The sequence below is a fragment of the Myxine glutinosa genome, chromosome 8 (genome assembly GCF_964187855.1).
Source record: "Myxine glutinosa chromosome 8, kmMyxGlut1.1, whole genome shotgun sequence".
NCBI classification, from domain to species: domain Eukaryota; kingdom Metazoa; phylum Chordata; class Myxini; order Myxiniformes; family Myxinidae; genus Myxine; species Myxine glutinosa.
In genome coordinates, this window is record NC_136268.1 from 69,758,665 (window position 1) to 69,777,136 (window position 18,472).

The 18,472-nt window shown below is 44.5% G+C and overlaps 1 protein-coding gene across 1 annotated transcript in view; it reads right to left on the reverse strand.

Annotated features, from left to right (window-relative positions):
- Positions 1–18,472, reverse strand: part of LOC137418561 (NBAS subunit of NRZ tethering complex) — a gene marked incomplete at its 5' end in the record, with an annotated part of 165,726 nt that overhangs the window by 5,183 nt on the left and 142,071 nt on the right. Inside the window, 5 exon segments of the mRNA XM_078783373.1 lie at positions 1,885–2,013; positions 5,887–6,058; positions 12,620–12,759; positions 15,538–15,733; positions 15,948–16,052. Of these exon segments, the coding sequence (XP_078639499.1) occupies positions 1,885–2,013; positions 5,887–6,058; positions 12,620–12,759; positions 15,538–15,733; positions 15,948–16,052 (742 nt within the window).

Genomic DNA, 18,472 nt, shown 5'->3' on the forward strand with positions numbered 1-18,472 from the left:
TTGGCTGTAATCGCTACCAAAGGCACATTGGCGAAGTATTGACTCAGTGGGTTTAATACTTACGTAAAGTAGATATTTCTGTATTTTATTGTTAATCGTTTTATAAAAATTTGTAAAAATAAATTATACTGACATTATGGAGTAGTTTGTGTAGATCCGTGACAAAAAAAAAATCTCAATTTAATCCATTTTAAACTCAGGCTGTAACAACAAAATGTGAAAAAGTCAAAGGGTGTGAATACCTTCTGAAGGCACTGTACTATATATGCACATAAGCAGTACACATGTTTTTGCTTCATGTACGTAACCCAGGTTATTTTTATTTTCTGAAGGGATCGAGGCAGCGGTATATTGCCAATACACCACCCAAATAGAGGACATGGTCCAAGATCGCCCATAGGGCGGGTACTCTGCGAGTAATAACAACATAGAGGCAATACCCCTGGCACTCACCTGGTAGAATAAATTATACTAGACTGACTAAAGGTACTTTAAACCAATTTCATGGTTGCTAGAAGACAGGGCAGCATGTAGAATCATACCAACAGAATCATGAGACTTTAAACAAACAAACAAACAAAAAAATACCTATTTTGGGAAACAATCCTTCCCCCCACCCCGTATACCTCCTCAGATCACAATTTTTCTAATATATTGAACAAACATTGGTACATCAGGGCTGATTAAGGTTGTGGTGAAGTGTCATTGAAATCATGGATGTAGTTTCAGAGAAAAGAGCAAATACCTGCTTTGGAGGGGGGGGGGGGGGGGGGCACCATGCCCTGCCCTCACTCCCCATAGACCACCTCAGACCCCGATTTTTTAAAATGCCGGCAACAAACGTTGGTACATCACTGCTGATGAACAAAATGTTGTGGTCAAGTTTCATCGGAATTGTATGCGCAGTTTCTTACCTAATTTGGGGAGCAACCCCCAGTAGACCCCTCACGGCTAGATTTTTTTTAAAACGCCGTGAACAAACTTTGGTACAACACGGGTGATTAAGGTTGTGGTCAAGTTTCATCAGAATTGTGTGGGTATATTCTGAGAAAAAAGCAAATACATTTTGGGGGGGCAACCTTCCCCTCCCCCCATAGATCCCCTCAAGGCCCGATCTGTTTTAATGCCATGAACAAACTTTGGTACATCACGGGTGGTGAAGGTTGTGGTCAAGTTTCATCGAAATCGTGTGTGTAGTTTCAAAGAAGAAAGCAAATATCTATTTTGGGGGGTCAAACCTGGATCCACTTTGACCCCCGGTAAACCCTCTTTGACCCAGATTTTTTAAAATGCTGTGAACAAACTTTAGTCACAACACAGGTATAATTTGTGCCAAATTCGGTTGCAATCCCATCAGCGGTTTCGGAGAATAAGTTGCAAGTGCTTACGGATGGATTGACGGACAACGCGCCATTGCATAAGCTCCCCTGAACTTCCTTCCAGGTGAGCTAATAATAAACCTGGTCGTAGTTGGAAAGGTCCATGTTCAAAATCTACGGTTGTTAGTTTTAAAATTCCGTTTTGAATACAAGACAATAAATGTAGTTATCTACATATTACATACACACATTTGAAAGGAAACCCTGCCAACGTCCATCTCCACAAAGACCAGTCTATACCTGTGATGTTTGTGGTAGATGCTGTGGGTCCTGCCCACATTTGACTCCACAGCCATCACACAATGCTTAATGAGAATGCCAATGAAGGGAAGGAATTCGTCAAAAGTGACGACTCACACCATCACATACACAAAGTAGCTCAGAGGTAGTTGCCTTTGCCTTCACCTGAGCGATTACTGTGTGAGGAAAGTGGTGTCCTACAGGTGAGACGGAGATCAAGGCGTGACGAGAGCATGGCTACTGAGCATATTCGTGTGCTGCTTACTGAAGAGAGCTTTGTGGCACAATGCAATGCCAGCTCTTGCAGTTCCTTGGTGTTGGAGTCCAAACCCAGGCAAACCGCAGGGAAAAGAAAACCATTTTTCTCAAGCAGCAACATCAGATGCTGCAGGCACTGCAAGGGAACACAGGTGTAGTGTATACATATACTGCAACATTTTACGTTTCAAACATATAATTTACATATCATTGAAGAACGAGCGTAAAGGAGGGTTAACCGTCTCAGAACGTAAAGGAGGGTTTACCGTGGGAGTTGTTGTATGCAGATGATCTGGTGTCGATTGCGGAAAGTATGGATGGACTGAAGGAAAAGATGAACAAGTGGAAGGCATGTATGGAGCCAAAAGGTCTGAAGGTGAATATCGGAAAGACGAAGGTGATGGCAAGTGGTGAAGCATGTGGTGAGGTGGAAAGAACTGGGAAGTGGCCCTGTGCTGTCTGTGTGCAGGAAGGGTGTCGGAGTGAATTCCATTCAATGTACAATGTGCGCTGAGTGGGTTCATCAAAAATGTAGTGGTCTGAGAGGGTCATTAACCAGTGTGGCAGCTACATTCAAATGCAAGGTGTGCACAGAGGGAGCTGCAGATGGAGGAAATGTTGAGTTGGATCTTGGAGACGGCGTGAAGCTGGAAGGTGTGAAAACATTTTGCTACCTCGGAGACATGCTGAATGGAGAAGGTGGATCAGACTCGGCAACGGTTGCTAGAGTGAGATGTGCATGGAAGAAGTTTCGGGAACTGAATGGCGTGCTGATGAGGAGGGGAGTGTCGTTGAAGCTGAAGGGAAAGGTGTATGCTGCATGTGTGAGAAGTGTTATGATTTATGGGAGCGAGACATGGGTAATGAACGTAGAGCAGCAACGAAGGTTGGAAAGGGTGGAAATGCGAATGGTTCGATGGATGTGCAGAGTATCGTTGAGAGAGAGGAAGACAAATGATGAATTGCGAAAGATGATGGGAATAGAGCCTGTGATGGATGTTGTGAAGAGGAACAGGTTGAGATGGTTTGGTCATGTGTTGAGGAAGGATGAAAGTGACTGGTTGAGAAGAGTGATGGAAATGAATGTAGAAGTAAGTAGAGGATGGGGAAGACTGAGAAAGACTTGGCTAAAGATGGTGGAAGAAGAAATGCGGGCAAGGGGGTTAACAAGGAGAGATGCAGAAAATAGGACAAGATGGAGAAGATTGTCATGGGGACCGCAAGGCTAACCCCCGCTCTAGCAGGGAAAATGGCCTTAAAATGCATGTTGTTGTTTTTTTTTTTTTGAAGAACGAGCAGTTTACCCACACTCCGGATGGAGCTTGTGAGAATCAGTTGCTGAATAAAGTATATGCTGGATTGCAACAAAACCTGATGATAGCATATATCATTCGTGCACATTGCGCTATGCTACGAGTTGAACGCTATGACGTCTATGAGCGTTCAAGAGTTCTATGAAGTGTTTCCGTGCAAGAGGCAGGGACTGAGAACTCCAGGATGGTACCCGTGTGAAACACCCACTCACTACCAGAGACTAATACCCCCAACCCCCTGGTAGGGGTCGGTAAAGCACGTGCAATATGCCATGTGTCCCATCACCACTGGGTGTCGCTATACGCTACAATCGCGGTTGATGACAAACAAACATCGTGTTTTTCGGTTTTATTGGATGGATCCAAGGAAACCCGAACACAGAAAGTACCGACATTACCACAGCACCACTTTTAATACCTACTAAACAAACGAAGTAAAAACAAAATCAACAGAGATGACGTGTGATGCACACACATCCAGCTTTACAATCTTCTTTTTTAACTTCTAAATAATAGCTTCTCAATTAAATGATGAGAGCACAGTTTACCTCACACATAACTATCAAACTCAATAAATGAGAAATAAATTTAAACTGTAGTTCGACTTTGAGTTAAAAAAAAATATACGGAACATTTAAACAATACAATCTCGTCAAAAATATTGTTGCGGGAATGTGATGGCGGTAATATGGCCGAGTTATGCCATTAGTACATTTAGCGTAGGAGTAATGCAACTGTGTGAGAATGATCGGACACGTGTCGGAGAATGTATTAGGAGTTGATAACCATTATTCCCCTCCCCGGATCTTCACCAAAATCGAATCAATTGTTCCTCGTCACAGACCCAATCTGTCCGCTAAGTTTTGTCCGAAACCGTCCACAACTTTTTGAGATATATTGCTATTTATCGTTTTTGGCCCTATCTCGCAATGGTGAAGAATCACTTAAAAATTATAGTAGCTGGATAAAGATCAGGATCTTCCCGAAAATATAATCAATTAGTCCTCATCACACTCAACCTGGCCAGCAAATTTCGTTTGAATCCGTCCACAAACTGAGACAATCTTTTTAAAGACAAACAGAAAAACAGACAGACAGAGGTGTGAAATGTTGGTGTTGGGCTAGCGGCTAGGGTGCCGGCTTAGGATCCTAGGATCCTGGGTTTGAATCCCGGTCGATCGCTGAATTAACGCCAGGGGGGTTGACTCAGCCTGTCATCCTTCTGAGGTTGGCTAATTGAGGACCAGTTCACTGGTAATTCCCTGTTTGTCGTTAAAGGCGGCAAAAAGGGTTGGCGTCAGGAAGGGCATCCGGCCGTAAAACATTGCTTCAAAAAGGGGACCAAAAAACAACAACAACCATGGTTCCCGAAAAAGGCCAACCCCCGCTTTGCGGGGAAAAATGGCCTCTAAAGGTGGTTATATATATACTGTATATATATATAGAGGTGGTGGAGGTAATAATAAACACACATGACAAAACAAGAGAGTTCATAAAACACCTTACCCCGTTCAGTGTTGAGAAAAATAACATGGGAAGGGTATTTTCAACTCTTGCTTTGTGTTTCTGAGCACAATCAATATTTCCTATGAGCCACAATTTTGCCTGAATTTCGATATTCCCCGACGCTGAGAGCGCAAGTGGAAAACTTGTTGGTCAAGATGGCGCAAAATGGAGTAATATTTTGTTCAAATATCGCTAAGCTGGAGGTTTCTGAAAGTGGAAAGAATGTGATTTGTGTTGTAGTGTACATAATTAAATTGAAATACAATAAAGGTTTTAAAGGCTGCAGGGAATTTTTTTTCCAGGAAGTTTACTGCCAATGATGCACCATCTTTTACACCATCTCACTCAACACGTTCAATTCGTTGTTTACACCTGTTTGTGTCCTTTATGACATCCCTAAAAACAGCAAAGTTTCCTGTTTGGAATGTTTTTCTATTTTGTTTGATTGCCAGGCGGGCAGACAGACTAAAACAAATACCTTCCTCCTCTGCGCTCATGTGCGATAGCGACGAGACACCGTACAATTTGCAAAATTCAGAGCCAAAGTACTGCTAAACTGCAGGTTTTAGTTCCGATTCATGTTCCGATTCGTATTTTAGTGTTCAACAACAACAACAACATGCATTTTAAGGCCATTTTCCCTACTAGAGCGGGGGTTAGCCTTGCGGTCCCCATGACAATCTTCTCCATTTTGCCCTACTTTCTGCATCTCTCCTTGTTAACCCCCTTGCCCGCATTTCTTCTTCCACCATCTTTAGCCAAGTCTTTCTCGGTCTTCCCCGTCCTCGACTTCATTCTACATTCATTTCCATCACTCTTCTCAACCAGTCACTTTCCATGTCAAATTTTAGTGTTCAAAATATAAAATTAAATTGAAATCAAGTAGTTCCTCTATCATAGACTGACATCTGCAGACAGACAAGACAGACAGACCCACAAAGTGAAACCAATCGATTAACTCCGCTTTTCGCTTCGTGCGCACGGGGTAATAACAAACACACACAACATAACATAAGAAACGCACAGGCCAAATACAAAGTACAATGGGAAGGTGGAGATCCATTGTAGTAGTTTATGCTTGGCAAATTGGTTGGAGTTTATGCTCGGCACCTTATTAAAAAGGGCCACATTAACTGAAAACATTAAAGGTTGGAGAGTAAAACTTTTATGTCCTCATCACAAGTACTTACCATCCATGGAAGTGGGTGCTTGGTCCTGGCTTGCTCACGGACTGCTGCAACCAGATGCTGTCCCTCATCGCAAGGCATGTGCCTTTCAAACTGCTGTTCCAACTCCTGTATTTCTGGTTTGCTGTTGAGCATTGCCGCAAGAAGTTGGAGCCAAGGGCATCGCTCATTTATTCTGCAAGACAGGCAACTTAACTTATTATGATCAATCACATTTTAAACTGAGGAGCAAAATATGAAGTAGGTTTTTCAAAAAACAGTGAAAATTGTTTAAAATCTATATATAAAAAACACTGTGTGTGTGTGTGTGTGTGTAATGTTACCGATAGACTCCGAAACGGAGAGGCTTACGTGCTTGATATTTGACATAGACATGGCCATTGAGCCTGGGACGAACATGGCCGAACTCAAAATATTTGACGATCCATATTTTTTATTCATATTTAACTCAGCGCATTTCAGCGAAGTACCCGCTAATCTCAGCCGGTTCCAGAGCAGCTCGCTGATTCGCTCAGAGCGATCACGTGATGTTCCATTCCCACCGCCAGACTGATTCGCTCAGAGCGATCACGTGATGTTCCATCCCGTCACACGTCACACGTTTTTTCACCTTTTATGCGATCGTGTTTTGTATCGATTTTGTGCGATATGAATTCAATGTCTTTGAAACAGCTGTGAAACGTCTTTCCACAACCCTTCCGTAACCGATTGGAGCAGTTTATTGCCGCACAAAACGAGATCCGCGAAGCGAGTTGGTCGAGTCGTGCTGACCAAGATGGCGACACGTCAGCTTCACTTTTCACGGAGTATGAGCGTTCTAGATATTTTCAATTCAGTGCGCCCGTGATTTGTGGCATAGACATGACCATTGGGCCTTCACGGTGTAATTTGTGCGAGGCTTTTGTCCGAGTGAGCTTGAGTCGAGGGGGCGAATGTACGGGTTGGGAATGTACGGGTCTCCCTTCCCCCGCCCGGCAACGCCGGTACTGGAGGACGTCACAGGATCGGTGAGGCTCCAAAATCCGCTTCGTGCTGTTGCGAATATGCAGGACTATGTCCGATTGTTGTGCTGCTCTCCGACCATGAGAACTGCAACGTCATTGTTGACTGGCCATCCCCTTCCCTCCCCCTCCCCCCTCCGTCCGCCCTCCCCTTCTCCCCTCCCTTTTCCCCCTCCCCCTCCCCCTCCCCTCCCCCTCCCTTTTCCCCCTCCCCTCCCCCACCCTTCTCCCCTCCCCCCCTCTTCTCCCCTCCCCCCCGTTCCCCTCCCCTCCCCCGCCCAGCAATGCCGGGTACTTCTGCCGGGTCCCCCCCTCCCCCCTCCCACCCCTTCCCTCCACCCTCCCATCCCTCACCCTCCCCATCCCCCCTCTCCCCTCCCCCCTCCGGCCCATCCCCCCTCCCCTCCCTCCTCTCCCACCCCTCCCCCCCTCCCTCCTCTCCCACCCCTCCCTCACCCTCCCCATCCCCCCCTCTTCTCCCCTCTCCCCCTCCCACTCTTCTCCCCTCCCCCCCCGTTCCCCTCCCCTCCCCTCCCGTTCCCCTCCCTTCCCCTCCCCTCCCCCGCCCGGCAATGCCGGGTACTTCTGCTAGTATTAGATAAAAGGCAAAAAAATAGCTGGTGGCCATTTTCAAATAAATCAACACAGACAGCCACACACACAGACAGGAAAAGACACACACACACACACACAGGAAAAGACACACACACACACACACACACACACACACACACACACACACACACACACACACACACACACACACACACACACACACACACACACACACACACACACACACCACACACACACCTATTGTTAACTCACCTGGACTTTGGTCCGGTTAGCTTATGTGATTGAGCAGTGTCCATAGGTAAGTGAGTGAGTGAGTGAGTGAGTGAGTCTGTAAACACTTCAGTCATTAGCGCTTGAACCAAACACACGATTTTGAAGAAACTTGGCCACAAGCTGCATATCTGATGCCTAAAAAAGGTGTATTGACCGTATCAAAATCTGCGTTCATGAAAGGGGTTTACAGGAGAGGGGGAGGGATTTAACCCACCCGAAATCGGTATTTCCTCTCTTCTCTGAAACTACACAAACAATTTTGATGAAAATTGACCACAATCTTCATATCTGATGCTTAATGACAGTGTATTGATGGCATCAAAATCTGCGCTCATAAAGGGGAACTACGGGGGTGTTTTTGACCCCCCCAAAATAGGTATTTGCTCTCCTCTCCAAAACTACACACACAATTTCAATGAAACTTGATCACAACCTTCATCGCACATGATGTATCAAAGTTTGTTGATGGCATAAAAAACCATCAGGATCTGTGGGGATCTATGGGGGCTGGGGGGAGGGGAGGATGGGGGGGGAGGGGTTACGTAACTGTTGCTCCTGATCCAGGTGAGCATCAGTACCTGCGGTCCTGTTTAGCTGCTAGTAATGGCAATGTGACCCCCACAACTTACATACTCGTACCAACTTTGGTCAAAATCCCATCAATGGTTCACAAATTAGTTCGGTAACAGGATTTTAACCAAACATGCCTTTGACTTCTTGACCCCATACTCTAATCCCTTTAACTCTGCATCATTATACATACATATCATCCCTTCCTGTTCAGGCCGAGTTCCTCAAGGCAGTGTTCCGGGCCTTGTGCTTTTTCTGGTCTTCATCAATGAATTCTCTGACTCTCTGGAAAATCCTCTCCATCTCTTTGCTGATGAATCCACTCTCTGCCGCTCCATATCTTAACCCTCAGATTGGCAGTCTGCAGCTTCCTCACTCTCCACAGACCTGGACAAAATCACAAACTGGTCCAACATGTGGAACACGTCTTTCAATCCTGAAAAATCTCACACTCTCACTATGTCTCTCCGAAAAGACCGTCTGGAAAACCCTCCCATTTACTTTCTCAACAATCCCCTCCAAGAAGTTCTGTCACTCAAGCTTTTGGGTCTCACTATCTGCCATGATCTTTCCTGGGAAAACCACATTTCCAAGATGGCCTCCAAAGCCTGTCGCCGACTGGGCATCCGCCGTCGTGCGAAGTCCTTCCTTGGCACAACTGAGCTCATCACCACATACACAGCTTTCATCCACAGCTTGATGGAGTACTGCTCTCTCCTCTGGGCCGGTGCTCCTGCCTCACACCTTGCCCGGCTTCACGCTGTAGAAATCAGCGCTTTCAGGATCATTGGAATCTCCGGTGATGAAGCCGATTCTGAGGGCCTTTCACTCGCTCACCACAGGCAGGTTGGCGGTCTTTCTGTCTTCTAACGACTCCTCTCCGGCTTTGCTCCCCCAGCTCCATCTTTGCTCTGTCCCCCAAATATTCCTACAGGTCGCACAAGATCTGCCAGCAACCCTCTTTTGGTGAAACTCCCAAAATCAAGACTCTGCTCACCTTCACTCTTTCATTCCTCTTTTCTCCCACCTCTGAAACTCTCTCAAAAAAAAAAAAAAAAAAAAAAAAAAAACTCTCTTCAATCCACTCCTCCCTCCAAGTCTTTAAAACAGCTGTTCACCGCAATCTCTTATCTTCCCCTATTCAAAACCTTGATCTTTTCTACCCCCGTTAATTCACCCCAGATCCACCTGAAGGAAATACCGACTTCTTTCCTGGAAGCAGTGTCCATTATACCTCTCCCACCCCCTCACCCCCTTCGCGTGCCCCCTGCCCCAAGCCCTTTCCCTCCCACAGATCTCCCAATATCCCTGTTCTCTACTGTTGTTGTGTTTGTGTGCTTCCCTCTCTCGTCTCTCACTCCCTTTATTATATGTTTTATGTGACTGTGTATGTTTTTTGTGATTAATGTTAGCTCTTACACGAGCCTCGATCTTGTGTACAAAAAAAAAAAAAAAAATACTTGTTCCAAGTTTGACTTTGTTCCCTTCAACCGTTAAGTTATCGCGGTAACGAAAACGTTTCACAGACTCTGACCTTTGACCTCTTGACCCCAACATTAAATCAGTTCATCTTTGAATCATAATACATACCTGTACCAACTTTTGTCAAAATCCCATGATTGGTTCACAAGTTATTGCAATAACAAGATTTTTTACCTAACACCTCTGACGTTTGACCTCGTGACCACAAAATCCAATCAGTTCATCTTTACCTCATATATACCTGCACCAAATTACACTTGGATCCCTTCAGCTATTGTCAAGTTATTGCGGTAATGAAAACCTATCATGGACAGACACACGCATGGACAAACAGCCGTACGGACAATTTTTGTTAAACAATGTCTCCGGCGACTTAGTCGGTGGAGGCATAAAAAAAAAGGATGGAACAACAGAGAGAATTGCTTTGCAATACATGTCCCCTACTGATGTGATATTTTCTCAGTCCAAAAAGACAAAACTGAAAAATTGACGAAATGCCCTGAAACTCAAACTTCTTCTGCAACTTATCATAAGGGACAGACAGATAGACATTAAACCTATAGTCCCTTCCAGTGTAGCAGGTAGGGGACCAATATTACAAATTCATCAGATTGTGGAGAGCTAAAACATTATTTCCTTATTTGGAGAACATTTCAGTTCTAGTATCTGGGTTATAATAGAGAATCTTATTTTTATTCCCTTCCATGAATGTTCACATTTATTGCAGGTGAGTCATGGGTTGATGGACAAAATATTGTTACGGACGCGGCTAGGATGTTAATTGACCGAGCGGATGGCCGCCGCACCCGAACAGTTACCCCGACTAACCCGATTCCTGAACGTTGGCCAAATCGTGCCACAGATATTCAATGAGGGAAAAGACAAAGGCGACATGGATGTGAAGAAGAGGAAGACAGAAGTAGGGAATACGAATATAATTTATTTACTATTTACAACCAAAAGTAACCAAGGAGAAGGAAGGATAATAAAATAATTTACAGAAGAAATCAAGGAGACACAGTGAAAATTGCTAGCTTATCTAAACAGGCTTAATTAATACCCTGGACAGAACAAACAAAAGACAGACTCACACGAATGGGGAATTTGCAGGCAGGAATGGAAGGAGGTGGGTGGCTGGAGGGGGAGGAAGGCACGGAGCTGGCTGGAGCTTGATCCCGCATGGGACGTCGGGCTGGACCTCGACGGCCGCCGAAGCCACCGATCCTGTCGTGTGCGCGGGGTAACGGGTCGGAGCTGCCTGGTGGAGCCAACGCTGCTGGTGGGGGGTCTGGCGTGACGGGTTCTCTCTCCCTCTCTCACAAACTCGCAGGACTCTCTTTTGGCTTGTCTGTCATCTGATCTCCTCCCTCCTCGACTCTTCTGGGGGCGTCTTCCTCGGGTTATATAAGCCCCACCCTTGACCCTTTTGCGAACCTCCCCCAAACGTTCTCTCTCCGCCCTCTAAAGCCAACCCCTCATTCTGGGTTGGTCGGCAAGGGCTGGTTCACTCCTCCCCTCTATGACGAGGTGGAGACACGCCCTTCTTCCCCGACCTTACCTCGTGGCCAATGGTTGTTTTGGGGCGATTCGAGCTAGCCCCAGCCAAAGGGCAGCAATGGCGAATGAAGAAAACCGCCCAAATGCAGTTGGCAATTGCAGCAAACCTGGCAAACCTGGCACTTTGAAGATGCCATGTCGGAGGGATCTACTTTATTTAATGCAGTGCAATGGAGTGTCAAATTAATGGAAGACAAATCCTTAGCCTAATACACAGAATAAGGAAATAACTGTCAACAAGGAGGAAATCTATTATTGGCTACGTGGGTGCTTGTGAAATAACTACGGGCACGACCTTTGACCTTTATACAACAACAAATGGAGGAAGGAGGGTGATATGTTTACAATTTACACAACAAAAAAAAAACACCATTCTCATATCCACAACAATATGTTATAGTATGAAACTGCCTAAATAGTTAGTCAGGTCAGTCTGTTTCTTGACTGCCAATGGTAACCTTTAACCCAGTGCTACCTGCCACATGGTCAGGTAGTCGGTGATTAAACCGATTACCCTCGCTGGCTTGCCAGTGGGAAGGGTGACTGTGACACCCTACAGGACTAAAAACAATACATGTTAAAGGGCGGATGAGCTCCCTTCGGGAGCCAATGGCCATCCAGTAAGGAGATGTTATCTCTGAAAAACACTCATCTGGTTGGACCGGTTTTTTTTAGGTCATAGGTTGTAGACAGCAACCCCTAGGGTAGTACTACCGTTCTGACTTAGGAGCGTTAAAATGGTGCCCGGAACCATCAGGATTGCTGGTCTTGGCCTGCTTTCGTGTCTCAACTCTCCGTGTCAGGATTGCTGGTCTTACTTTCTGTCTCACTCAAACGATAGCTACAGGGCTTCAATCTCTCTTTCTTACAAACAAACATCATACACTTTTCATCATACTTTTTTTTCTCATTTACACTTCTCACCCTTACGTGCTCTCTCTTTTATTTTTCTTTCCTCACATTTATCAATGCAGTTATTTTATTTAAGGCCTAGCCTCGATGAGGGCTATATAGTCCGTGACTGGAGCCTTCAACATAAAATTTTTTTTTAAATGTAGACCTCTCTAAGAATAGCAAAAAAATGTAATGAGCAAGCTAATGGTAAACCGTAAATGCTATGGATTTGGGTAAGGGGTGAGGTCCTGGGCACAAGGTGTAGCATGGCGCAAAATATGGGGAGGGGTAGGGGGCGGGGGGGGGGGGCGTGCAATAAATGGTGGGCACAAAAAATGCTGCTGTGTGGGGTCTGTTTGAGTACAAACTGTCATTATACATACAGCACAGAGGGCTGGAAAGCAGGCCAAGCCTGCAAAAGTAGTAGAAGTTGTTGCAACTGCTTGTTGGTAGTCTTCGAGACCAAAAGTTCATTAAAGAGATCGAGCCGTCTTTCTTCACTCTCTATTTCCTCTTCCTTCAACTGAGAAAGGCAAAGGAGGCCTAATCAAAAAAAAAAAAATCAATGATGAAGTGATTAATATTTTAAAAACACGGTTATAAAAGCTTGTAAGTTTTGTATCCCACTGATATGCTGGATCTGCATCCGGACCTGAACCAAAACCTAATCAGTTTGTTCTTGCCACCTCCCCAACTCAACCACAAGTTTTGTCATAATCCGTCCTCACCTTTTCGAAATATCGTGCTATACATCGTTTTTGACCCCATCTCTCAATGGTAAAGGATCATCTAAAAACAAATCTCGTATCTGGATCCAGATCTTCACCAAAATCAAATGAATTTGTCTAAGTCTCACATCCTACCTGTCCACCAAGTTCCGTCCAAATCATCCATAACTTTTTGAAATATCAAGGTTTTTGAGGTTTTTGCACCCTCACTTCATGGTGAAGAATCACTTTAAATTTTCTAGTATCAAGGATATCCGGAGAAGAATGAGGTAAGTCTTGTGTTTGTGAGGTTTGTAGTTTTAGATTTATTAATGTTTAAAAATGTGGCCTGGGGACCAATGGTCTTGGATAGTTGCTAGGCTGTGGCGTTTTCGACGAATAAAATTGTCTGAATGAAGGTTTTGGTTAAAGTTATGGATATGATTGTATGCCTGAGGTTATAAGCTTTTGGATTATGTTAGGATTGTGCATGGATTGCTTATAAATGGGGAATTATGACTTTGTAAAGGATTTCCTTGGAGAAAATGCACTTTTTGCTTTGAGCAGCATCACAGGTATATTTTAACTTCGTTTTGATTTATGTTTTTGGTTTTGGTGGTCGCTGGAGTGGTTGCACACTTGACTATAACAAATTTGGTGAAAATCCGATGAATTTTGAGTAACCTACAACCTTTAATGACTTAATGTTAGGCATTCAGAAGCCGCATCATTCTCTTTTTGTCATTGTTATCGAGATGGCTCCAAATATTCTTCAGGACCTCACAGACTCATTTTAACACAGATGTGATTTCCGTTTTGATAGTCGATGAGGTCGATAAAGGTCCGAGTAAAACAAGTTTGGTGAGAATCGGTTCAGTTTTGACTTCAGTATAGTGACTTGCAGTAAGGCTTTGCTCTCCCCTCCTCCTTTCTCCCTCCCCTCTCCCACCTCTCCCATCTCCACCCTCCCTTCTCTCCCTCCCTACCTCTCCTCCTTCCCACCCTATCCTCCCTCCCTCTCTCACTCCCTTCCTTGTCCCACCCCTCCCTCCCGGAGTGTAAATTATAGCAGAGATTTCACTCTCCTCGATTTTAGCAGACATGTGGAGAGGTTTCGCTCTCTCCCCCTCCTTTTTCCCTCCCCTCTCTCTCCCACACCTTTCCCCTTCTGCCTTCCCTCTCATCTGTTCCCCCCTTCTCTCTCCCCCCTCCCCATCCCTACCTCCTCCCTCCCCTTCCCTACTTCCCTCACCCCCTTCCTCTCTCGCCCACCCCCCCTTCTCTTAATATTACCATCACAAAGTGACTCCGCATTACCCAGCAATGCCAGGTATCTTCACCAGTAATTAAACAAGAGACTCCATGGGACATGAGGTAAAATGGCTCCAAATGTCTTTTTTTTTTCACCCTTTTAAAGATAATTATTGTCCAGATGACTTTATTTTACACCTCCCTGGGATCTTTTTCCCTGGGATCCCTGGGAGCAGTGATCTTTTTGGATTCGCATTTTACTTTTTGTATCCACTTTTGTTGCTCCCGTGAATGTCATTGTCTGTTCTGTGTTCTTGCTCCTCCATGAGCCTCGATGATGTAGAAAAAAAAACTCCATTGTTCTTAATTATGCATATTTCTCATGTTTTGTGATGTTCATTAATAAAGTAGCGCCACAGGTGTGAAAGATCTCCGTCCATGTAGCGACTGTTATTGATACGGGTCCCAGAGGAGCGTTTCTATGTACATGTATGTCCACACACGTTGTCATCATGTTCTTTCACTGGCAAACTTTGAAAATCCAGAATGCAAAGAACTTTGACATGGAGGCAAAAGCGACTGTCAGAACAAGCCTTTCAATCTCGTGAGCTGGTCCAGAACAAGCCTTGAAAGTCAGTGTGAAGGAAGAGTGTTGGTAGTGATAGGACTTGAAATATCCATTCACATTTCCAATCACTGGGAACGGGTACTTTTGCTTCTAACAAAATAAAGTAAATTAGAACGGCACTCTTTGATGTCGCAGCGTCAACCGAGATGTCTCCACCCACATTATAAATACTTCTAGTAAGTTTTGATTTAAATCCCTTCAGCTGTTCTGAAGTATCACATTTTTACCTGACATGACCTCTGACCTTTGACGCCAAAATCGAATCAGTTCAGCCTTGCATTATAATATGTACTTATACCAAGTTTGGTCAAAATCCAATCACTGGTTCACAAGTTGGTGCAGTAATATAATATTTACTGAACGGGACCTCTAACCATTGACCTCTTGACCCCAAAATCAAATCTGTCCATCTTTGCATCATCATACATACTTTTAGCAACTTTGGTCAAATCCCAATACTTGATCTAATTTTGATTTGAATCGCTTCAGCCATTCTCACGTTATCGTGGTAACAAAAACCTATCATGGACGCACACACGGATGGACGGACGGACAACCCAAAAACATAATGCCTCCGGCGACTTTGTCGGTGGATGCATGAAAAGTCCATACGCTTGAAACAAAGCAGGACACGCGAGAAATCAAGGAATGTAAACATTTGCGTAATAACGTTATAACAATATGGCCCCTAAATAACCCTGAGAACCAGAGATACCATTCGCTCAGGCCAGCTGTGCTGAAGCACGGTTTTCGTGCGGTAGCACAGCAACAAACGGAGGTCATGCTCTTCAAGGGGAAATGCCCTATCCAGAAGCTGGAGCACTCGTGCACGTTGCATAGTTGGAACCGCCTCATCACAACAGAATGGACGTAACCATCCAAGCAGATCTTCTCCAGACACCAGTTTCCCACTGAGGATCCAGAGAATGAAGAAGATCAGTACTATTCCATAGGTACTCAAGGAGCTTATAAAAGAGCATGCATTTATTCACCTCGTATTTTTCACGAGCTAGACCATATAAGGATGGGAAAAGTTATGGACAAGAACTATTAAGAGAATATTATCCAACGATTAGAAAATGTATTCCAACACACAGTTTCACGATCCACATCATACACCCTCACCCTTCCTCCTTGTGCAGTCTTATTGACGTCACCAGCCCGTCCAGCACATCTATTGGTTGCTCGACCTCGATTAGCTCTTCTTCGGTTGTCGTCTTCAAATTTCCTCTGTAAAGGTGTACAGTCATATACAAGGGAACATCACTTTCTCTCAAATTTTTGAAAAACAAGAATGGCTGCCAAATTCCACACAACTTATTCATTATGGCAAATTTGAAGAATTAGATTGCAAAAAAAAAAAAAAATCCCCAAAATAACCGGGCACCTTTTACGCAGAATTTAAGTATTTTGAAGAAAAGGTTTGTCATGACTTATATTCTGTTTAATGAAGTCGACTGTGTGTGTGTCTGTGTCTGTGTCTGTGTGTGTGTGTGTGTGTGTGTGTGTGTGTGCGAGCATGCATGCACGAGTGTGGGTTCATGTATGCATGAATATGAATGAGCTGAACACAAACATGCCAACCATGCATATGCATAGTTAAAGTTTAAAATTCAAATGTTCACATTATACGAGAACGTTTTCCGCTTTGAACAATGCAAACCGTGTTCAACAACGTTTGGTCCAGCGATTAGTCGCAAGCTAAGCATTGTTCAGGGTTTTTTTTCCACGTCACACTTTGCAAGCTGAAAAGTTTGCTTCCTGAATGCAATCGTTATACTCATTGGGCCAGTTGCATAAAATTACCTTATCCTTGAGGAAAGATTTACCTTAAGGTACACTGTGACTCCTTAGGCGAAGGATTCCCTTGTCGGCTGTTGCATAAACAACCCTTAGGAAATCCTCAAGTAAGGATTTCCTTGAGGTTGAGGAAATCCTCAGGAGCCGTTGCTATGCCAGGCAACCAATCAGATTCGGGATAGGAAGAGGCGTCCGAAAACAAGAACACGTAATTTTGAATGACACTTGTTATATGTTGCATGGGGAACACATGCTTCCAGATGAAGATGGAATAAAATGATTGTTGTGTAAAATTAATTTGATTCTCATACACCATTTGATTGCAATTTAGTTAATATGTGCAGTAAATGTTTGCAAACTTTCCGAGAATGGTGTAAGTGTGAAATTACTAAATGAATGAACAGAATTAAATTGATATATGTGGGAAAATTACACGCCCAGACCAGGAATCGAACCCAGGTCCTCTGGAACCCAGGTGTTTTCCACATATATCATTTTAATTATATAATCCTGTTCATTAATCTAATTGCTTCACTACGCCCCCAGTGGTGTTTATAATAGAGGACGTGTATTTGTACCCCCCTCATTGGAGAAAGACCCTCTCGTGTTCAGGCCGTTGGTGCTCCTATGGTTGGCAGCGAGTGCCCCGGAAGTATTGACGGAAAGAGAGGGGCAATCATATGTGTGGGATAATTGCATGCTTGGTCAGGGTCGCCCAGATAGCTCAGATGGCACAGCACTGGTACGGTTTTCCAGAGGACCTGGGTTAGATTCCTGGTCTGGGCGTGTAATTTTCCCACATATATAAATTTAAATTACTAAAGTGAAATACGATTGCGAAACAACAAGTGAAATATTCGACTGGATTGTGTTGGATTCGACTGGATTCGATTTAACCCTGGTGTTGGGCTAGCGGCTAGGGTGCCAGCTTAGGATCCTAGGATCCTGGGTTCGAATCCCGGTCGATCGCTGAACGAACGCCAGGGGGGTTGACTCAGCCTGTCATCCTTCCGAGGTCGGCTAATTGAGTACCAGTTCACTGGTAATTCCCTGCTTGTCGTAAAAGGCGACAAAAAGGGTTGGCGGCAGGAAGGGCATCCGGCCGTAAAACATTGCTTCAAAAAGGGGACCAAAAAAACAACAACAACCACGGTCCCCGAAAAAGGCCAACCCCCGCTTGCGGGGAAAAATGGCCTCTAAAGGTGGTTATATATTGTAATCCTAAGTATACGGAGAGAAGACACAAACTCAAGTGGTTCATTATTGAGGGTAATTACAGGAGGAGAGGAGCCATTACGGAGAAAACTAATTGACATCACGTTGCATTTCTCAGGTTGAGGTTTCATTAGAATTAACACGGCTCCACTCAGACAATGCATCAACATGTGCCTGCCTGTTGCTCTGCTGAGACTTTGGGACAACCTCCACCACGCTGAGGTCATCGACATAATTACCTCCGCCACCAACGGTGGATAGAGGTTATGTTTTCACCCCTGTCTGTCTGTTTGTGTCTTCGTTTGTGAACAAGATATCTCAAAAAGTTGTGCACGGATTAGGACGAAATATGGCAGAAATGTAGCGTATGTGACAAGGACGATTCGATTAGATTTTGGTGAAGATCCGGATCCGGATCCAGCTCGTAGAATTTTTAAGTGATTATTCACCATTGAGTGATATGGCCAACCAGGCGGAGGTATGCTCTCTATTGATGCCGTTCTAGTTCCATCTATTTTCAGTTGACAGAGCAGCATCATTCACCATGACTAGAAAGATAGATAATGGGGCCCAGTTTGTTCCCCTGCAGGACCCTGCACGTACGCTGCTGTGGGGATGACAATGTGTCACAATAT